At 37.6% G+C, this 24264-nt stretch overlaps 1 protein-coding gene across 5 annotated transcripts in view; it reads right to left on the minus strand.

The window, feature by feature from the left end:
- The window catches only part of ASXL3 (ASXL transcriptional regulator 3), a 160574-nt gene that overhangs the window by 50042 nt on the left and 86268 nt on the right, over positions 1 to 24264 (minus strand). For 3 of the 5 annotated variants that reach the window (XM_081150242.1, XM_081150238.1, XM_081150240.1), the window contains 3 exons: positions 19501 to 19618; positions 18433 to 18552; positions 8876 to 9039 (listed from right to left, as the gene is read on the minus strand). In XM_081150242.1, coding sequence (XP_081006368.1) covers positions 8876 to 9039; positions 18433 to 18552; positions 19501 to 19618 — 402 coding nt within the window. Of the gene's footprint in view, positions 1 to 8875; positions 9040 to 18432; positions 18553 to 19500; positions 19619 to 24264 lie in introns of those variants that run through there. The other 2 variants (XM_081150239.1, XM_081150241.1) reach the window with 2 other exon arrangements.

Here is a 24264-nt window from a genome sequence, read left to right on the forward strand (position 1 = left end):
TAGTCTGTCTTTTGTTACGGCAGACTTAACGAACTAATACAATGTCTCATAAATTAGGTCTTTCTTTTTCAATCTATAATGGTTTTGGTTAAAATTCTTATGTTTCTCAAACATATTAAACTAGCCATATAAGTGGTTTCCCAGCCTATATTCATTCATTCATTCATTCATTCATTCATTCATTCATAAAACGTTTCCTGAGCATTTACTACATGCCAGAACAAAACAGAAAAGACAAAGCCACTGTCCTTGGGCTTCTATTCTCATGAGGAAAAACAAATGAATTCATGATAAGTACAGGGAAGGAAATACACAGAGAAATAAAACAGAAAACAACTAAAGAAGGTATGTTAGATGCGAGGGGAGGCAACCGGAGCCTTTGGGAAGAGATGTGATTGAGAGTAATTTAGAGGATGAGAAAGACCTGGCCTTGTCAAAAGATACTGGAAAAGCATTTCTGGCAGAGCTGATAGTAAGCACAGAGGCTAAAAGAGAATTAGGTTTGAGGGACAGGAAGGAAGATAGTGTGGCTGAACCGCAGCAAGGAGGAAGGAAAGTGGGCGATCTCCCTCCCCTGCTTCATGCTTCATTCCTCCAATAGAGCCCCTTTTCTAAAATACAGATCTGAGAATGTCATGCTTTAAATGTCAACTTTCAGTATATTCTGTATGGCTTGGTGGCCTATGAGGCCCTTTTTAAAGGCTTGCTCCAACCTGCCTTTCTAGCCTCAACTTACCCTATATCCCACCATCTCAACTCTGTGTTGACAGACATATACTTCTCTGCTTGTGTCCTGGGAACAGGGAACATCATGTAGGGGAAAGAGCATGACTTGCAGTCAGAAAATCTGTGTTCAAATTCTGGCTCCCACGTTTTTACTTGGAAGAAGTTGGGTAAGTCCTAGTTTTCTGCCTGGCCCTCGGTTTCCACATATATAAAATTGGTTTAATAATACAGACCCTTCAGAAAGTTATTATAAGGATTAGTGATAATCTATGTAGCAGTAACGGGAAGTAAGCAATGTTATTAGTAGCACACAGTTTCCTATGCCAGGATATCCCATTATGCTTCTTAAGCTGGCAAACTTCCTCCATCTTCCCAGACCCAATTCATATGACACCTTCTCTTTGAAGCCTTCCCTAACTCCCACAGACAACGTAACTGTCTCCTGTATGTTGCTATAAAACAATGCATGTTCTATCACAGGGCATGTTCTGTAACTACAGGTTTTTACATCTCTACCTCCTCTAGAATCATTACCTCCCTCAGGGTAGAAACTGTGACTTCCTCAAAAGATCTATTAGTCGGGCCCGCCGGGCGTGGCTCAGCGGTTGAGCATCAACCTGGGATCCAGGCGATCGGGGTTCGATTCCCGGTCGAGGCACATGCCGGGTTGCGGGCTTGATCAATGACTCTCTCATCATGGATGTTTCTATCTCTCTCTCCTTTCCTTTCCTTTCTCTGAAATCAATAAAGATATATTTAAAAAAAAAAAAAAAAAAAGATCTATTAGTCGGGAGTCCTAGCAGGCAGAGAAGGCTCCTTCAAGTTAGGATTATTTGAGGAGAGTAAATTAACGTGACTATTTATAAAGTCACTGTCAGTGTGCAGCACAACCACAGAGGATAGTGCAGTAAATTAGAGCTGATAATGAGGGGTAGTATTTGACCTGAAAGGCGAGGGAGAAAGGGCTTAACTAAACTTAGAGAGGGCTGTATGGACAGGACCCTCTGATGGGAGCTGGTCAATGGATGCAGCCTGTGTTGACCACACAGGGCAAGTGAGGTGCTCAATCCCACTCTTCCTCCTCCACTCAACCTTCTGTTGGGGCTCCCCAAAAGCTGAACCCAGTTAGAATCCAGAGGGCTTTCTCTTTCCCCTCATGAACAATTCAGGCCTTAAGCTTAAAGCAATGTAGGCCTCCATGCTACAGAGGAGGGAGAGGGGGCCCCTGATGGCCCAGAGTATGATCGCAGGACCTAGCGGGGTGAGGGAGGTGTCCACATGGAGGGAGGACTGGAAATAGTTGTAGAAACAGAGTATGGTGAGGATGGCGCCTGCACAAGGAGTGGCCTGATGGGAATGTCAGAAGTCAAGCAGGAATGGGAAGCTGACCAATTTGGGGGGGTGAGGGGGGCAGGTGGCCTATCATGGAGTCAGGGCCTGATGCAGTAAAGAGACCATCCACACAGGGGAGGTATGGTGACCAAGATGGAAGACTGGCTTCCTATAAGGGGATTAATCAAATATTTAGATATATTAAGGGTTTCTCACTGTCAGTATAAGGCAGCTGTGGAGAGGGAGAGAACTGGAGTGAACAATGGATATTAGATTAAGATTAGAGGTTTTAGTGTGAATTCATGATTTATAAGCTATAAAGGTGCATGTATAAATAAACAGATATAAATTGAGTTTTGTTTATCTACTGTGACTAGGCTCACTCTCTTTTTTTTCTATAAGGTATTCCTTATCTTTAAGACACAGAGGTAATAAGGTGTTCATGCACCATACATGTACATGCACGTGTTCTATGTATTCATATTCTTTTCATATGTGCTAGCTCTGTCTTAGAAATATTTTCATGTATTTCATTGCTCTGTCCTAGATTGAGGAGCAGCAACACCCTAAAGGCAAAGAGCACACGTTTTGCAAAATCTTGATTTCTAAATACCATCCTCTACTAAAGGGAACCATGGCTCCTTGGACAAAGGGCACCTTCTAGGGCTGGGGCAAAGAAAATATGAGATAAAATTGGAACAATCGATGTGCTTCAAAGTAATAAAGTACTCAAAGAATAATGTCAAAAGACATAAAAACCACTTGAACAGCTCCTAGTGACCAAATGTGGGACAGTCAAGCATAATCTATCGAGAAAATAAGAAACAGTGAAACCATACGAGTATAAATAAATGAATAAATGGAAAGTCTAAAAAAGAGCAGTATATTTATGCAGTTTTTTTGGTTTTTTTTATTTCTCACCCAAGGATATTTTTTTGATTGCTTTTCAGAGAGTGTGGAAGGGAGAGAGAGAGAAACATCAATGTGAGAGAGACACATAGATTGGTTGCCTCCAGCACTCACCCCAACCTGGGCATAGATTGGATAGATTGGTTGCCTCCAGCACTCACCCCAACCTGGGCCGGGGAACAGCGCCGGGGATCAAGCCTGCAACCGAGGTATGTGACCTTGGTTGGAATCAAACCCAGGACGCTTCAGTCTGTGGGCAATGCTCTAACCACTGAGCAAAACCGGCTAGGGCTATTTATGCAGCTTTAAAGAAATGGCTCATAAAATATGATTTAATTACCACAGGGAAGAAGTAACTTTACACCAGAGGAGCTGGGCAGATATATTTTAATCAAGTGATCAAGTGACCATCATCAGTATTGAGACAAATCAAAATTGTGTGCCCCCTAATAGTTACAAAGAGAAGAATACAACATCATTTATCATATTCCTCCCCAAAATACTTAATCTGAATTTAATCACAAGGAAACATCACACACACTCCGAAAGTGTCAAAAGCATGAAAGTCTAGAGACATCTGAAAAACTGTTCTGGAATGAAGGTGATAAAAAGAAATGACAACTAAATGCAATGACAGATTCTGAGCTGGATCTTGTTGCTAAAAGTGACACTACTGGGACAACTGGCTAAGCTTAAATAGAGTGTAAGAATCCCTTGGTAATAATGATCACTATGCATTTTCTGATCTTGATTGCTTGGATTGTGTATATGTAAGAGAGTATCCTTGTTTGTAGAAAATACAACCTTAAAGTCATAATACATTGGGAGGGGGACAGGATGGATCATCAAGCTGGAAATTTATTCTTTATGTATCTTTAAATTTTCTAAAAGTTTATGATTATTTCAAAACTTAAACACACACACACACACAAACAGGAGGCATAGGTCCCCCTGGTGCAGTAGTCCATATATGAATTAGCCTCCCAGAGCTAAGCAGAGTGAAGAAAGATGAGGGGTGGGTCTAGAGGGACAAAGGACAGACACTCATCCTACTCCTCAGTGACCTCCTAATGTCCATTTGCCACTGCTGCCTGCATGTGATCTCCACAATGACGATTCCTCGTGGACTTGTATTTTCTATCTATTCCCTGGCTCTTTGCCATACTCCTTCTTAACTACACTCTCTCACATGTATGTATTCCTCTGGGATGACTACAACACTCAGTCTCCTCAAATTCCATAGCTGACATGAGTATCTATGTAGATTTTATCACTTACTCCATTTTATCTAGTCCCAAAACCTGAATACATAATCATTTCTGGGTATTTCATATAGTATAAGCATTTCCACCCAGTATGTTAAAACTCAACTCAACACCTACCCCGCCCCTACGCTGGGCACTGTTAATTGACTACCAAGCATCTCCCCATCCCACTCCCATTACATATCCTTCTAATAGAAGTTCCTAAAAGCCAGATTTCCGAAGTATATCTGACCTCTACCACAGTGCACCATTTTACTTCTCAGGTTCAAGAGCAGGCCTGGTTTCTTTAAACCAATCTGCACAGTCCATTTCCTTGGCCAGCACCACTGTTTAAGAAGTGGTCATGTGGTCTGAGTAGTGCCCTTAGTGTGACTCTTAGGTCTTTTCTTTGAAATCCTGAAACAGAAGTATTTTCTACATGAATATGCACCAAGAGGCAAGTAGCCATTTTTTGATCCAGGTAGCCATCCTACTACAAAGGGATTCAGGTTTAGAACAGTGCCATCAGCCAGGGAGATTTTAAAATTAATTCACTAAGTAATAATTAAATGGGTCCTTAATAATAACTGAAACCAGGGTCAACAACCAGAAGCCCACGCTAACCTCTCTCTTCTAATTACCTGAGCTAACAAATCCCCTTTATATTTAAATCAGTTTGAGTTTCTATTTTCTGTTACTTTGCAGCATAATGTGTGGAGAGTAAAATTAAGTATAAAACTAGATATGACAATGTTATAAAACAAGGAGGAGTAAATAAAAAATGTAATCTAAGAGAAAAATACCTTCTAAAAAAGAAAGAGAGGTACGAATATAAGGAAAAAAATACCAGATAGACTAGTTTAATGATAGTTGGCACTGACAAGATAAATGGGAAACCTAGCTTCTTGTATTTTGAGGCTGTAATAATGCAATGAACCCTGGCTTCATATGGTCCAGAGTGGGAGGCCCTGTAAGGCTGCTTCAGGGGAGAAATCAGGCAGAAACATGGGATAATCAAAGGAAGGAAACAAGAAAGCTGGGAATTTCAAATTTTTAAAAACTATGTGAAGACAGCTTTCATGCAAGTGAAATCCTTAGGTATTTCACATAATTAGAGTACCTTCCACTGGCTAAATAAATCTATGTAATGATTCACATCAGCAGTTGAGCTCACAGTGAGACAGAGAGAAAGAGTTCTAAATTTCTTGGAATCAAATGTTGATAGGACCACAGAGCCTTTCTGTCTTCCCAAGTCACCCTAGATAAAATCTCCAGTTGCCTTCTAGTCCTTTTACAACCCATCTCTCGGGCAATCTGTCATTTTTCCCTACTCATCTGGGTTGAAAATATGCTGGAATTAAGACCTTTCTTTTCACTTCCAAGTCCAAAGCCCAGGGTCAGGCCCTTATCTCAGAGCTCAACCACTATAATCATCTCTTAACCAGTCTCCCCATGTCTTAACTTTCTGCCTGTCCAACCCATTATTCACAGGGCTATTGGCTCTTAAGAGAAAATAAAGACTGTATTTTGTTTGTCCTTTGGATCTTCTTCCCCTCCTCTCTGTCCAGGCACTAAAATATTGTATAAATTAACCCATGCCTGCCGTTTCTCATTTGAAAAATCTCTTATGGTACCCATTCCTTTCAGAAAAAGTTGAAAGAGCTTAGTCTGAAGTCAGGTCATCAAGGTTGTCAACCACACTACCCTTCAGCTCAGTATCCCATCTCTTCCCCTGGCCTCGTCATACTGAACTTCTGAACCTTCTGGTGACTTCTGAACCTTCTGGTACACACAGACATCAAGTCTCTGTGCAACATGCTCTCCCTCTGTACAATTCAATGTCCCTCGATTCTACGTATGAAACACCTATTAGTCCAAGGTTCAAGTATCCCTCCCACCATGAAATCTTCCCCAATACTACTTTCAGGCTAAAGTTCTTCATCCTCTGTGTGCTCAGAGGGTGTTCTTTATTCTTCCATTTTGACATTTATATTACTTTGTCCAGTCTTATCCTAAATTTAGTGTAGATCCATAGAGTTTTTAGACTTCTTTCCTAGTACTGAGCAAAGTGTTTACAGTGACGCCTCGGTTTTCGAAAGTCTTCGTTGACGAATATTTCAGGTTATAAACACGGCAAACCCATAAAAAAATGCTTCATTTTTTGAACCCGCCTAGGAAGTCGAACATGCTACAAGGCTTTCACTAAGGGCAAGTTCTGAGGCCCAGCTGTCGGCTGTGGATCCCTCATTTTTCCAACATTTCAGAACTCAGACAGTCTCCAGAATGGATCACATTACAAAACCGAGGCACCACTGTATTGTACAGTATTGTAGCAGGAGGTTGTCTTTCTCCTCAGTCTGTAATTCCTCTAGAAGATTCATTCTTGTATCCTCTATGTTTAGCAAAGTGTATGTAGCACATAATACATGCTCAATAAATATTTCTTGAAAAATATTTCCCTGTTGACCTGTTATCTGTGGACAGGTATTGTGCATCATTTACATTTCTCACAGTTGACTAGAAAAAGCTGAGTAACAGAAACTGCTACAGGTTGAATAAAATATTGGGCTTAGACTGGCCTTCTGGGTTACTGAACTATTTGGCTAAACCGAGGACAACCTGTCATTTCTTCATTCCAAAAAGATGTACTGAATATCCTGTACATGCCAAATCTTATTCGAGGAGCTGGAGACAGAATAGCAAATGCGATAAACCACACAATGTTGAAGTGGAGGAAATAGTGTGTGACTAAAAAATCAGTCCCCAACACCATAAAAAAATAAGTAAAAGTGCTCCTTAATTCCTGAACTCAATCTCAAGCATACAAGCTTGGAATCCAAGAGTCCTCAGTAGCTTCTCCCTATATCTTACTTCAACAGTTACTTGACAGCTTGTAAAACTGCTTCCACTGGATGATGCTGATGAAGATAATGACATCCCCCTCTTTAATTTCAATGCTATTTTCCCAATTCAAGCCCTCATTTTGCCTTTTGGGAAAACCAAAATTGCTTTCTAACTACTCTTCCTAGTTTCATGCTTCCCATCTCTAACACTCCTTTTTAGTACCGCTTGAATAATTTTCTTAAAGAGCAACAGTATTATATATTATAGCTCTGCTCAAAAGCCCTCAATTGCTTCGCACTGCAAACACAGGGAGAACACTGTTCAGGACCTTTTAGCTTCATAGGCAAGAATCTTCCAAAATCAGCTTCTAATTTGTCTCCCCAGATTCATTTGCACCATTCTACCTAAAACCCGGATTCCCACAAAATGAGCTCTCAATTTTGTATCTTTGAACAAGCCCTTGTTATATTTCCATCATTTTTTTCCCAATTCTGCCCAATCTTAATTTTTTTTCAAATTTCAAGACACAATCTTAAATTTGTCTCTGATTCTTCCCTTTTGCATATGAAAACTCAATATCCTTTCTGCTTTTCCCCCTTAGGCTCACCTATTTCTACACCATGTTGTGATTTTTATAAATATAGATCCAACTACAGTGTATGTAATCATTAATTTCATAAACATTTAACAGTCACTGTCTTTCCATTATTCCAAAGCACCTAAAACATCATATTCATAGTAAATAGTAAACATTTTTTATAGAATGAAGGCAAACTTCCAAACAAAAATGTATGCAAAATGAAAATAATACTTTTCCAAATATGAACAATAATCTCCACCAAAGAATGATAGAAAACTATATAGCTCAACAAATTTTAAGTATATATGAAAGGAGGTAAGTTAGTAGAAATAGAATCAAATAAAAAGCTAAAAAAATTATTCTAAGTAATGTGGAAACATTGAATCAATCTTTCCCATTTCAATTTATGGACGTACCTATCATTTTGAGATGTAAATTCATTCTGTGAATTCATACAAATTCATAAACTTACACACACTATGCCCATCAACTGGAGACTATATAGTGTCAAAATTTATTGAAATAAGAATCACAAGGAAATGTTTCCTATTTGCCATTTAATAATTTTTGTGAAACTTAATAAAGTTTATGTGATTTTTTTTTCCTTTCCTAAGGAAACAGCTTTAGAAGATGATTGATGCCTGCTATTGTGGGTCTATATCTGTATTTCCTTATTTTAGAGGCTTTTCAAAAATACAAAAATACACTTAAAGCATTTCCAGTTATACTAAAAAAAAGGATACAAGGTGATTATTTATAGGCAATCGTATTCATGATGATAGACTCTCAGGATGTAACTGCAAACATAAATTTTAAATGCTTTTTGGAAAGAGTTGAGAATAAAAACATTTACATAATTTCTTAGAAACCCTGGCTTTTTATTGCTGCACTGCAATATTCCCTCCAGGCAAGGGAGCAGCTACTTCGAAGATTTATTTGATAATGGAATGTTTGATTTCTCAGTTTTTCCTTCCCATTGTGGGTAGGTCTATTGTTTTCACTCTACAGCAATGTGCTGTATTTTCAATTTTGAACTGGCTCACTGCTGATAATAAAAATTGGTTTTGTTTTGGCAGGCTCAACAAATACACCAATGCTAGCAATAAGTACATAAATTGCATAAATATACTATATTATTACAAAACAGTCCATCCACTTATCAGTCATCTTCGATAATACACTTGCCACGTCATAATAATATAACTGGTGACTAATATCAAATGTCTAAACTTCTACTTACCTGCCTATCCACCTCTGGGAGCAAAAGCAGGAGGTATTGTTGAAAATGCTGAGGTAAGGATGCAAACGTATGTTTATTTATTAATGCCCTCAAATTAGTGTTGACAAGAATAGATCCTGGGGTTTCTATGTCAATGTCCTCAGCTTTGGTCCATTTCAAGTGTCCTGTGACAAAGAGCAAGAGGCACGAATTTATTATAGACTGGAAAACCATGCACGTGTACACATAAATATATGTGTATACTGAACATATATATATATACACATATATATTCATGAATATATTTAATTCTATCCCTTTTAAAAATGGTACTTCAGAAGGAATTCTCCAAAGCTTCTTTGTGTTTCTCTCTTGCCTTAGTTGTCTTTAGTTTTCATAATGTATACTTCACTCAATACCAAAGTAGCACCAGTTCTAGATAAAGAAGTACTTTAATTATGTTCTTCCAAGTAACCAGAATTTTAAAAAACTTTGGGAGCATAAATGGAAACAGTTACAGTATTTGTAGATTCTATAATGCATAGAATGAATAATAACAGTGCTGTTAGTTTTACTAGAGTTACTGGGAGCTCTGATACCTGTGTGCTCCCCATGTGTCAGGTGAAGCACCATGCACTGGATTATTTCAGAAGACTCTAATTCGAGGTAGTTTGAGAGTAATGATTTAAAAAGCAAACCTTCATAAAATATTAGCTGCAAGGTCTGCAATGCCAGTATGCTTTGAAGGATAGTTCTACAACTCAAGGCACACTGACCTCCAACAGAGGGCTATATGCAGAGTTCACAACTCGAAATTATGACACAAGAAAAAAATCTACCATAAGGGATAGTCAGCTGATGCATCAAAGAGAAGAATTTCCACTCTTTGTTACTTGAGTTAAGACAACCATTTGAATGTGTTTTTAATAGAGTATGTATTCAATCAGGGCTCAATAAATTATGTTATTAGCACTACCATTCAGAGTTGAATAGCTGTGAAAGAAATCACATGACCTGCAAAACCTACAGTATTACCTCTCTGTCTTCTGACAGAAAAATTTCTGGCCTTTGTTTTAAATAATTAGAGACAAAAGAAAGAATAAAAACTATTATGAAAAACAGGACACTACGATTTTAAAAAATAGGCAAACTTGAAATAGGACCATATAGACTGTCCAACAAAATTAGTGTTTAAAAATTTTTTTAAATATTCAATGCACACGGCAAAGGAAAAACATATTAAATAAAATAGAGAGTTGATGACAAAATCTAGAATACAGCACAGAAAATGGTAAGTGAAAAAACAGGATAGAAAACGAAATACAGGGAACAGAAAAAGCAGCTTGAATGCACATCTGTAGGGGTTTCCGAATGAAAAAACACAGCAGGTGGCAGAGAGGCACTATTTGAAGATCTAATGGTTGAAATCTTAAGAATTGAAAAAATGACAAGTCATCAAAGCAAGACTAAATCTGAAGAAGGACAAATACTCATTTGATGTGTTGAAATCACAAAACATCAAAAATAAGAAGAATATCTTAGGACAGTTTTGAACAAAAATAGATTACCTCCAAAGGATGACAATAAGACACAGACACCTTATCCTCAATAGGTAAGAGATGACAGTGGAGTATTTTCAAAGGCCAAGAGAAAAGAAGTGTCAATCTAGAATTTCATTAAAAACAGTCTCTCAAAATGGCAATGATACAAGAACACTTTCAGTATCCAAAATGGAAGCTCTATCCCTTAGAGAATCTTGCTGAAATAACAAGTAAATGTTCTTAACAAATAAAGAAGTTAAATGGAAGCAGGGATGAGTAGGTAGCGAAAGCAATGGTAAACTTAAAGACTAATAGACACAAGTAACTCCAAATAAACTTCACAGTGAAAAATAATACTAATAACTAATGAAAGTTAAAACAAGTGGAAATAAAATAGTAGCCAGTAATTGCATGCAAGATGGGAAGGTGTGATTGAAATGAGAATACTATAAAACCCTGGCATTTGGGGAAAACAGGAGAGATACAAACTAGTTCTTTACTTTGTTAAAACTCTCTAGGGGGAGGAGGTAGACTCATAACTTCAAAATAAATGCATGGAAGGAAAACTTAGTCAATCGAATGGAAGGTATAAAAGAAGGATGAACTTTTAAAACTTAAGTCCAACACAAAACAAATATAAAGAAATTTCTGTATTAGATTAAAAAAGTAATACGATCCAATTATATGATCCTTACAAGTAATATACTTAAAATGAAAATGACATACAATTGATAAATGAGGAGATAAGGGAAGAAACACTAGGCAGACCTTCAAAACAACAAAAAAAGCAATACTATGATACATCAGACAACTGTCCAATCCCCCATCCCATTACATAGTTGCACATTTCTAAATATTTCATAAGTTAAAGGAAAAATTTGCAATAAAAATTACAAAATATCTGCATTCTGAATGATAATGCCAAAATTTGTAAAATGCAGTTTAACTGGTTCTGACGGTAAACTATATATTAGAGGTAGGCATTCGTGAAATTGAAAAAAAGGAAAAAATAATTTTTCTTTTATTAGACTAATAAAATAGGCATACCTCTAATGAGGGATGGTATAAATGAACATGAATAGGAATGAAAGGTAGGCACATAGTTTGGGATATAATATAGATTTACAAGGCAAGTATAATTATAATTAAAAGTAGATTTTAAAAAGCATAATATAATACTATGACTTTAGCCAATATCTTTGAAGACAGATAAACTGTAAGTTTATAAATTTTCAAATTTAACTCAAATATAGAAAACCTGAATTTGTAAAAATCTATTTAAAAATGGAAAAATAGGCACACACACACCCCCAGCCCACATGTACAAACAGCACTTATTAGAAATAGCTCTAAAGGTGAATTTTACCATACACCATTACTTCATGTTACACATATTCCAGTGAACAGGTAATGAAAGACAGCTTATTAATTCATTTCGTGAAGTTAATATAACCTTTATCCCAAAATGAGGATAAAAGATAGAATGAGAGAGAAAATTTCTTGGCCAATCTCACTTAGAAACACAAAAGCACAAAAGTTGCATCTATCTTAAAAATCTAAAGCAAATCTAGCAAACTCCTAATATTTGTTGAGTCAAGGAGACGGATGTGTAGATGTCTGCTTTATTAGCATCTGTATGTTTAAAGAACTTCACAACTGAAAAAAAAAACACACACAAAAAAACACAGGGAGAGAATTAGGAAGAAGCTTCTTTTCTCATCAGAGGCAAAGGTAAAACCTAGAAAGGGAAATGCTGAAAACCATAAGAAAGGAATTTGTCGAAATTTTTTTTTTGGTAAGGCCTAAATATTCTCCATATGAAGGAACTGAGGTCATTTACCAACAGTAATTCTGATTGAGAGGGGGGATTGGGAAATGAGAAAACTGAAAAAGTTTTGAAATACATGTTATGAGCAATGTGAGAAGTAGCGATTCACTGCTGGTTACTTTTTAGTATGGTTCAAAATCGTCAAGAATATCACAGGAAGAAAAAGATTCTGAGAGGACATGGTCATTTACGGCAACGCCAGAAGAAAATCTATTTCAAAGATGTCCCTCTAAGCAAAAATATGTTTCATAATTTTGGAACAAAAACAGAGCAGATGAAATTATTGCTAAATCTGCTGCCATGCAGAATGTTTAATTCCTCTTTAATTATCCTCATGCACTTACTCTTAATTGGCTTAAGAACAATCCAATTATATCTGATTGTCTTATCTTGTTAAAGCTGGTATCTCATCTCCCTACAGTAATCAGAGGAAGAAAAAGATGCAGTCATTTTAGTGTCTAACTCCTGGACACTAGGGAGTGTAAAGCAGCTGAGGATGTTAGAAGGAGGGAAGAGAAGCAATGGTGGCCCAACTGCCACAGTGAGAGTCTATGCTATATGAGAAGACACTAGGCTATTCCAAGATAAAAATCATGGGAATGGGTCGAATCAGGGTCAGGGAAATTCTCTGTTATTTTGACCACAGGGCGTTGGATGAGCACCAAGCTGAGGAAGGCTGCAGAGTCTGGTGCTCTTGTTGATCACTGGGTAGACTGCTGGCTGAAACACTCATACTTCCCAGAAGGGAACCCACACTCAATTTATCTGTAAAACGCACAAACACAGAGACAGAGACATACCAGTCACACAGAGAGAAGGGGCACACACCAGAGCAGGCCAGAGCCTTTTGTGATGAGAGGAAAACACAGAAAGCGTTCAAAATGAAGAGAGTTCTTCATTGCATCAAAGGAACGAGAAGGGAATGGTTCTGAAAGAGCTAGGAGAAAAACGGGCTTCCAAAGAGTGAAGTCTAAGGGGGGAAAAAATTTAACTGAGGTCAAAATCTAACCATCTACAACATGAATCCATGTAGCCTTCATAAATGAAAAAATTGTGTACAAAGTCTCCCAGGGAGCACTGAATCCATAAAAATATAGTACCAGGGTTAATGAACTATGGGAATTCTGATTACAAAACAGAATATAAATGTTAACAACCCTGATGTTTGAAAAATAATAAAACTAACAGGAACGTGGAGGTAGGAGGGGCTGTAAGTCTATTTCTCTAGCCTTTACAATATACTTTCTAAAGTTAAATGAGTACTTTAAAAAGATAATCAATGCTATTTTGGTTTTTCCTATTTTTAATATCTTTGGAGAGAACTTTTAGCTATAAATATATCTTGTGGCAATGTTTAGCAACTTTCTATTTTACTTCTGTTTTTTATTATTCAGCCTAAGCATAATTAAATTTAATACTTTTGATTTAAATGGCATAACACAGTTTTTCTATGATGACCTGTGGCTATACTTACACATAAAGAGATGTCAAATAATGTTTATAAAACACTGGAAGAAATTATTTTGGATGATAGATTTAGTCTTATTTTTCAAATTTTATTTTCCTTTTTCTGCACTGATTTATTTTAAAAGTATGTAACATTTTTATGAAACCAGTAATGTTATAATCCGTCACTACAAAAAGATTAAACCAAATAAAATATATTGGAATGAATCCCAGAAGTTGGGCTCAGCAAGGACATTTATTACAAACCCCTCAGAGACATCCATTAGGATCTTAGAGTTGTTTGGCAGGCACTCTGTAAACTCCTCTGCGTGATTAGGTAGGAAGGACTATAATTAAAAACTGGTCTAGGTAAATGACCCCTAATTTAAGCAATGTACATTTTAGTTAGGGGAAAATGTGAGAAATTAATACAACACAAGTGGTAAGAAAGAATATCATTAAACATTTTTTTAAATGCTTACAATCCATCCTCTAAGTGCCCTGAAGACCGTAAGATGACAATGTACCAGGGTTATCTCAGAAAACTCCCTAGGGGAGGTTTTAAATGAGTTTCATCCTTTGCTAAGATAAGGAGGCAGGATATTAAAACAACTGATTAGGTAAGAAAAACGTACTTCAAACCCCATTTTCAGCTGTCACCTACCTTTCATCTCACTGCACGTGGTTTCGACTGCCTGATTATTTGGTAGTCTAATATTTACTGTGATAATAATTTTCAAGACATATGACATAAAAGAGCTCTGGTAGACACTGTTGGCATTTGTTCTCATGCATAATAGAGTAATGTTTTCTACTGTGCATGATTAAGAGATGGGAGAGGGCTAAGTTTTGCTTTTTTACTATAACATCCATAGAGAAATATTCTATAGATCTGTTATTTTTTTAAACTGCACTCAATTGGCCCATGTACCATGTCTATTCAATCAGAGCTACTCAAAGAAATATTCTCATAATTCTCATAAATAATTCTGGTTAAGAACAAACAAACAAAACAAAAATAGAACAAAGCACCTATATCAAAAGTCGTGCGTTCCTAGGCTGAGTGGTATCTTCCTCACAAGAACTTCAAGGTCACCGCCAGAACGAGAACGGCTGAGGGACGCTGAAGCTCACTGTGTGTATTCTGAATTGCGTGCCCCCTGCCCTCTCCAGGGAAGCTGGCATCTGGGGGGCCCTGAGGACGTCTGTGGTGCATCCTTTACTGCAGGGTCCTCAGGGGAACACACCGGGGCCCACTGTGTGCTGGGCTATACACATGACGTTCCAAGGCCCAGGTAAACCTGTTCCTTTAATAGGGTAAATACCCTGCAATTTGACAAATTAAAATTGCCAGAGGCCAAAAGGAAGCCCGTAAGGGACAATTAAAAGTACTTCATGTTTGGGAAATCTCACAGTGAGGATGAAAATGCAGATTTACACCCCAACGTTGATTTTAACTGAACTGAGTTTCAGAATTACCAGTTTAAGTTAGAAAAGACATAGCATCTGTTTTAACTTAGAATGGCTTCAACAGGGTAGGGCTTATATACAGTTACCTCTACCTAGAGATGGCAAAGAAGGTTAAAACCTCATTTCTGAAACCGTATGAATTAGATGTCTAACTCTGGTGGGAAAACCAAGAAAGAACCAGCTCTCCCCACCTGGCTGGCTAAGGGGGCTGGGTGTTGCTCCTTCTTTTCATTGGTTCCAGAGCTATATATTGGTTCACAAAGAATGACCTATCCCCAAGAGCACAGGATCATTTTTATTCAAGGGTGTCTAAGTAACTGTCTACTATGCTGACACCGACAGGATGCCTCATACATCCGGACAAACGTACTGGCCCATTCAGTTACTTATAAGTAATTCATTCAAAAATTATTCAGCTCTGGTTGGGTAGCTCAGTTGGTTAGGGTGCTGTTCTGATGCGCCAAGGTTATGGGCTCGATCCCCGGTCAGGACACATACAAGAATCAACCAATGAATGCATAAATAAGTGGAACAACAAAATCGATGCTTCTCTCCCTCTCTCTCCCCATTCCTCTCTCTCTAAAATCAATCAATTTAAAAAAAACTTATTTAGCACCTACTAAATTAGAGGCACATAATGGGTGTGGTGAGAACCTCGAAGATGGACAGGAAGGTCACTATTCCCAAGGAATGAACAACTTAATGGCAAAGAGGGGAGAGCAAAATGTACATAAATATGTCTTGTGGAGTCCTAAATACCATCCTGACTCAAACGCTTCCCAGCATACAGAATCTTTTACTCTGTAAGATCTCTAAGGTCACAGAGCACCAAAACTACTGCTTTCTAAAAGAGACATGGGTTACTGTCTGGAGATGGTTCCATTTAAGGCTCTTTCTTTCATTTTACATTTTTTCACTTTTCATTCTAGAGCACTGAGCATATTTTGGAGGCTTAATAAGTACTATTGACTTCATTTGCATACGATAAGCCATTCCACTAAGCTGCTTGCTAGGTTAGTCAGTCAGCCACAGTTCCTTCTCAGTAATTACCTTCAGTTTATTTTTGACAAATTTTTACCTTAATTGACTTAATTTAAATCCCACCTTTTTCCTCCCATCTGTTTCATTTTACAGGATCAGCCAGGAAATCTTCGAGTTGCTCACTCTCCTTCTATGTGTAACTAGTGTACCTACATTTTAACACCTGTGACAGGCTCAGGTCACAGAGGGCGATGTTGCTCCTCAGTGGTGCCTACAGGTCTACAATATAGGCCAGATGAGTTGACAGTCAGACCATATCCGAGATTAATGTTTAAGACTTTGGAGCTAGCTGTGCCTTGGCTTGTATCTTAGCTTTTTGATTTATGGGCAAACCTCCTTAACCCTCTAGGCCACAGTTTCTTCAGCTAAAAAAAAATGGAAATAATTCTACTGTACGTAATTGAAGTAAGGACTAACGAAGGTAATTTTTGTCAAAATACCTAGACGATTGCATTAAGTATGGCAGCAGATATGATTTTACTTCTCCATTCCTTCATAGGGTAGCTTCATTATTTCTAGTACTTTGTAGTCTAAAAGAAAGCAGGTTAAAAAGAACACAGTGATCTCCTCCAATGCCTTTTTAATTTGCTAACAAGTCAGCTAACGTACTCTAACCATACAATTTTTAACATGTAAGATGTTTACTGGCATGCAGGACATTTAGGTAACAATTAGATTATAAGAGGTCCTGACTGCAGACCTGGGTACCTGAGAGGATCCTGATTACCTAGCACACACTGTCACTGACATCCAGTCTTTTGAAGTTAGCTAAGTAGTTAAATAGCAAGGCCCCAGGCCTTGAATTTTCTTAAACCTATGATATGACACTGACTTACTGAGGTTGTTAGCAGACTATTCTTAACTGAAGGTCACTGCCTTTTCAATCACTTTGGGTATCATAACATGGCATTTTTTAGGACATTCTTTACATATCATTCTCCCATTACAGTTTTCTATTTCAGAAGCTACTCATGTTAAATAACTTATTTTGCAGCACTCAAAAGGCTAGTAGAAAAAACAACACATCAGTGTAAGTGTGGTTATACGCAAACACACACATACGTTTTAGGCTATACAAAAACTATAAAATTATTTATCCTTTAAAATAATGCAAAAGGAGTAATTATCCTATATTTAAACAATTAAAACCAAAATAAATTCTGCTTCCCAGAAGATATATAAATATATATATAAATCCTATTCAAAGACTTTTTATTGAAAGCATGTTCCTAAGAGTTAGCAAAATTTCTGGTATATAGTAGGCAATCAATAAACCTTTACTAAAAAATAAAAATAAATGAGTCAAAATCTTGCTTGAATTTTACAAATAGGAAAACTCTGCAAATAAGAACTACCCTAAGCTGCCAAGAAAATAAGTGGCAGAACCAGTAATAAAGTTCAGGTCAATAAATTTGCAGTTTCTATCATTTTACAAAATGTTATAATGACCCAGGTCATTATCATTACCCTTATTCAGAGGTGAAATAACTAAGAAAGATAAATGAAGTCATTTGATCCAGACTTCCAACAAGGCAGATTCAGTAGAGAATTACAGTGTTCAACCCAGGATACGCTTATTTTCGTATTTTTAATTCTAATCTTTCTGTTTCCCTGAATGAGGCTGTTGAGTTCCTGATGAAACGTTATCAGGAAAGAAATCTTTACAAGAAGCCCTGGTGCTCACTTGTAAGACCCATGGACTGTGTCTCCCACACTTCTTAGCAATTTTACAGTATTTTTCAGAAAAGCACTACTGAATATTTCAGGCAGCACAGATAAAAAGCAAGGCCACGCAGCTTTACTGCAGCAGCAATGGCAACGTACTCTCGGCTCAATGAACTCTTTATAAAAGTTGCATTCCCCCCCTCCAATACAGTATATTCTTATATAAAGTGAAATTCAGTTGCAGGAACAAAATATTGCACATTAGATAGAATCACGATTTGGCAGATAATTAACTGAACACATGTATCATTTTAAATGTCTTATCTTTAACTTTTGTTTCATCCAATAATGTCATTCACAAGTTTAGCAATATTTAAGCAATATTTAATAATCTTAATGCTTAAGGTCATTCCATTGTAACTACATGTCTTTATTTAGCACCCTTTTGGTTTAGATAAATTGGAAAGATTTTTTTTTTTTAATTTGTTTAACCATTAAAAAAAAATGTTCTGAGAGTTTTCCATAATTTCATTCAAAAAGATATAAATCTTTAAAATGTGAAATGTCATAGTCTATTGAACACTCACCTAAACCAGACTTTTTTAATCGTTTTAAGTGCTGACTTGTTTGTTTTCCAGTGGGAGATTTTTGCCCATGTTTCATTTCTTTATCTGAACTGTCTGCTTCACCATTTTTAGATTCGGATCCTAAAAAAGGAAATAGTTGTTATGTCATTATCTTCTTCTTGCTGTCCTTGAAAAGAAAAATCTAAAATTGTTTTAAAAACTGTAGATATAATCTCCTTTTCTAAGAGTTAATTCACTACCTTTGGCCACAATCTAATTCCTTTACTGGATACAAAGAGAAAGCCCAATAAATCAATCAAACAGAACAAAAAGCAAGAACAGATGGCCTAATAGTGGAGTCAAAAACACGTTCGCTGATCTGACAGCTTTTAAAAGAAACACTCAGATCTTTTGTAAAAATACTCGAAAAAGCTTCAACAATACTATATCACTTAGAGATGGTGCAAGACAGATGAGGCAAGAAGAAAGCTTGGAAAGAAAGAGAGATCATACCTTTATAAATAACTTTATGTTGAAGGAGGAACAGAAAATGCAAACATCAGTCTATAATAAATAGACCAGTACACAGCTGATAAAGTGACAGGAGGTAAATTAGAAAAGGTCAGGGCTGCACTGAGGTGAGAAGAATGTTGCCAGAACACAAAAACTAATAAAGGATCCCTGGTTTTGCAGCAGAGGACTGAAAAACAAATTCACACGCTCAGAAGAACTGCTTTTGATGGCGTTATACATCAGCATGTGGTCCACCATTAAAGTTCAACATTCAAACAAAAGCCAAAGCAACAACAAAAAAACCCACCTAGGAGTACCACATATTTTCTTTTGCCTATTGACATCAGCAAATGAAGTCCTTTGATGATGAGTGAGCTGGCACCTTTTTTTTTTTAAGAGCAAAATACCCTATTTTTTGTAATCACTGAAAGAATCTAAGCTATAGAAAAAAAAAAAATTAAACAAAACCTCAAGTGGAAATGTTATTCAGTTGCAGAGGAAATTCCTGACCTCCCCCTCTGGGGGAGGGTCTCACGGGGAGAAGCCGGCCCCGCACACCACATTGGAGCTCTTTACCTGAAGGCGAATCCGACTGCTCATCAGACACCTTTAATGGTGTCAAAACAACGCGAGGAACAGTCTTGTTTACCATCATTGAGACTCCATTTCTTCTTTTCTGCTGCTGCCTCAGAGCCTATAAAACATGGTAATAAAATATAACATAAAAATAGAGCCAACATGATTTCTTGTGATTGAATTAAATGACCCATTCGCCCATTAGATAGACCCTCTTCAGAGACTTAAATTCCACAGAGTTGCTAATCTGTCAGGATTCTTAACAGTCACCTTCATGTCATTTTCCCTTCAAAAGCTTTGGCAAAACGTAAAAACCTGAGACCATCTTTGGGGTATAATTCTGAAAACAGAGCAGCACAAAGGTTTGTACTACCTGAGCAGTGTGGCTTGAAAGCCCCTGGAATCTGAAACCATGACTCCCAAGTAAAATAAATGTAAAATAAATGTTTCGAGACCAGGATAAAAATATATGTGTCTGCACTTCGCTCGCAGGTGCGTCCTCCCCGGGGCACCGCTCAGTCAATCACGGTAACGCCGAGTGTCATCAGTATGTACAGCAGGTAGGGCTACGGTATTGATGCGCCCACTCGGCCGTGGGCAGCGCTGCACAAAATCACCGAACATGGCAGGAATCATTTATTTCTGTGAAGGGAATCAGTCCTAATCTTGGAAACCTTGCAGCACTTGGCTTCTGTCTGCTTGACTTTGGGCATTAACCTTCAGAACACGAACAGGACAGCATTCTGGCAAATCCAGGCAAAAAATAAACTGATACGAGAATAAATCTCTCTAAACGGGAGTGTTGTGTGATTCATAAGTGAATCAACCGTGGTGATGATAATGAAATGAAAGATATTTAAAAGTTCTGAAATACAGCTTAGGTAGCTAATTGATTTACGCTGAAAATTACCTGTAATAAAAAGGGTCTTAAGCACACAAAACCGAAGAGACGTTAAATTCACACTTCCAGGAATGCTAAAATTCCTCAGGAAGGTTCAAAGGCTGACCCCAGACAGTCGCAGACCTTTTGATTCCTGGTTTCAGTGTAATTTCTTCCAGTTTTATAACATCTCAGTTACTTGATTAATGTTCTTCGACCAATAGCTGTCACAATCTGCTGAAACACTGCGCTGACTATATATCCCCTTCCTGTCAGAAACGATGCCATTTTATTTGCAAAGGGGATTAGCTGAATGTCCAACTTGTTGATCTCAAGATTTAGCAATCCAATAATTACAGAAGTGAAAAATTAAATACCATTTAAATAAGAAGCGGCACATTCAGATTATATTTAAAACCAGATGGGAAAGTGAGTGGCTTGAGAAATCTATCACAAATGATTCTGTTGCTAATGATAACACAAGACATCTTTCCCTTCAATTTTTAGTTGTATTGAGCTTTTATAAAGTACCAGGCACTGGGGCGGCGCGGGCAAGAGATATAAAAATGAGTAAGATGCCATCCTCCTCACCTTTCGCTTGCTCTCAGTAATATATTTAATGAGAGCATGTGCTGTTTAAGACATTTGGTGTACACGTAACTGCGCAAGTCTCTCTACTCTTGTGTGAGAACACAAAGCAATTTATAAACCTTAACCTGTCAACCCAGTAATAAAAGAGAATGAGGCAATGCAGTGCTTTAAATTACAATTAAGTCCACCTTTGCCCACTATCTAAGAACTCACAAAACAGTAAAACCTGTATGAAGGGTGGCAAGTTTTTAGGAGGTTCTACATGATAGATTTAAACTATTTCCCTTGGCAATTCAAATAGGTATTTTATATTTTATGTCAGGGTAAAGAGATGTATTTTGGAAAATGTTGGTTAAAAAAAGAGAGAGAGAGAGATGAAATAAAAAGACTAGAAGCTTGAATCATAAAGTCAAAGATGGCCTGCCTTTTTACAGCATTTTGTGGTAATAATTAAAGTCATAAAAATTTCATCCTCAATTTTTAGAGCTGAGGAGACTCTGTAATAGAAAAATTAGTAGATGGATAAAAAGAAATCACGACAGAAATAATATTATAATAACAATAAAAACCTACAGCTGCCCTGGCCTGTGTGCCTCAGTGGTTAGTGTGTCAGCCGGTGCACCAAAGGGTCTCGATTCAATTCCCGGTCAAGGGCATGCACCTGGGTTGCAGGTTTGATCCCCAGCCTGGTCAGGGTACATGTGGGAGGCAACCAATCTACATGTGTCTCTCACATTGATGTTTCTCTCTCTGTCTCTCTCTGCCCTTCCCCCCCCCACTCTCTCTAAAAAATAAAATAAATAAATGGAAAAAAATATCCCCGGGCAAGAATTAACAAAACAAAACAAAAAACCACCATAGCTATTTTGAACTTTAAAGAGTTATGGTGGAACCAAGGTAGGGGATAAAAGAATACTAATCAATATTGAGCCCATTTCAAAGATTTTTTTTTTCTGAATATGTATTTCCTACTCAGAAATTTAAACAATATTTCTTAATATAACATTTTTTAAAATACTAAAATGCAACACTTTGAGCCTGTAGGTGACCAAAAGGAAATGCCCACCATGTCAAAAAAAAAAGAAAAAGATTATTTTAAGAGTATGGAAGATATACATACTTTTTTGTTTTACCTCTAAAAAACCAATAATTATATTTGAGCCAAAATAACTTTTCTAGGGGCAAATAAGCAAAAACTGGGAAGTCTGTCACTGCAGTAAAGCAGCAGGCTACCAGTAACCTCTGAGGAGCACCTGAGCTCAGCTATAAGCAGCAGCAGCTTGACCACATTTACTAGATCCACAGTCATTTTAGGCTCCTTGAATATTCCGATTCACTGTGTATAAGGCAGGATTTATTTGACTCTGGACACTGGCTCCTTCAATGTGAAAGAATGGGGGGGGAAATAATGTTGACTTCAAATGAGATATTTAGGATAATCTGGACTGGCTCCAAACAAGAGAACTCTGGCATTTGTCATGTCCACAAGGCAGGTGGTGTAGTGAATCCTGCCCTATATTATTACACATATTAATATATTTCTGATATTCCTGGTCTCTCATTGGAGGGCTCGATACTGCTTTTTGGTTATGTAACTATATTTCTGCAATTACATGGAGAACCACCCCTCACACATATGCTGCTTGTGTACTCGCAATCCTTGACAAATGTACAATGCTTCTTGGACCACACAGGCCGGGGGTAAGACAACAGAGGGGGAGGCTGAAGTGAGTGGGAACACACACACCCCCCTGCAGGGCGCAGGACCCGCTCAAGAGCACCAACACAACTGGACTTTTAGGATTTTTAGGTGAGTTTTCCTGTTTTTAAACAATGTGCCAGATAAAACAAAGACGATTCTGAGCCAAAGTCAGGCTGAGGGTACCAATCTTTGACACCTACTAAACACCATTCCCAGTGCTCCTCACCTCACCACGTAAATGAGTCTGACCACTGCCCAAGAGAGGGAGTAAAATCCCCCCCTTCTAAGGTGCTGACCTGCCAAGGAACAGGGCTGCTGCAGAGCTGCGGCGATGACTGTGGGGTGCAATGGTTAAGTGCGAGGTTGTAGAGTCAGAGAAAGATTTCACTAGCAGAGTAATGCACAGAGACAGTGTTGCTAAGATGTTTTAAATAGGAAATCCACAGAGCTGCTTCTATATAGGCTGTTGGGGGATGGTCAGCGGCCATCTGGCCTTCTCTCAGTAATGCCTTTGAAGCTGTGTCTAGCACCTCTCTTCGCAACAGGGTAACTTGTATCCCATTGTCCTCAACTTGGAGTGCTAGCTAACATTCCAAGAGAACAAAAGTTTCTATTTTATATTATGTTACAAATATAATAGAAGTGAAATGCTATTTAACTTGTAATTATCTAAGATTAGGTATCCCACAGCCTAGAAAATGTAAATCCATGTAATAGATTAAGAAAATAGGATTAGCAAAGCCACTTTAGTTGGTACTGGAAGGTTTGCTCTGCACAGGGGTACCATGAAAATGGAAATTTTTGTTGTTGTGGCGACAAATTGGGGGGATTCGGGCTTTTGTATTCCACAGCAAAAGTATTAATTAGCCCTGGTGGCGCTGTTGTTCAATCTGCATATGGTTTTATTTTGACATTGATGGTACTTACTCTATTAGTCTCGATGCATTTTAGGGGCATGATATCTAAGAGGCACCTCTAACTACTCAAGCCTTAGCTCTACATTGAAATGCTAATAAATAGCTCATTTAACAACTTTAAATCCTGTGATTTCAAATCCAGAAAGAAGCAATATCGGAACCTAAATAAACAAGCAGCAGGCAAGTGAAAATGCAGACTTACCATGGCTGCCCACAGGTATAATGTCCTCATGTCCAGACTACAGAGTATATTGGACTTGCCAAGTTTAATACTTTCAGGTACCATTCAATATGAAAGAAACTTACAGGCCAAAACTTGGAAATAAACTTACTTCTTAAAGGAAACACTGCAGAGCTAAACTAGCCTAGGAAAAGCAAAGACCCCATCATACCTCAATTACAATTTTAGGTCTATGCGAAAAGAAAGAAACCAAAAGATGCTGCCTCAGCATGCTTGTCTCTAGAGACGTATCTCAATAGTCTCTTTTTATAAGAGACAATGCAGATGCTGTATTGTAGAATTGTATCCCTGCAACTGCATAATTTTGTTAATCAATGTCACCCCAATAAATTCCATTTAAAAAGGAGACAAGAAAACCTTTAGGTAAACATTTAAATTTATAAACAGAAAGCTTGTCAGATAACTACGCAAACATGACAGGGCTCTCATTTCA

This window comes from Miniopterus schreibersii, assembly GCF_964146895.1.
Source record: "Miniopterus schreibersii genome assembly, chromosome: 10".
Taxonomy (NCBI): domain Eukaryota; kingdom Metazoa; phylum Chordata; class Mammalia; order Chiroptera; family Miniopteridae; genus Miniopterus; species Miniopterus schreibersii.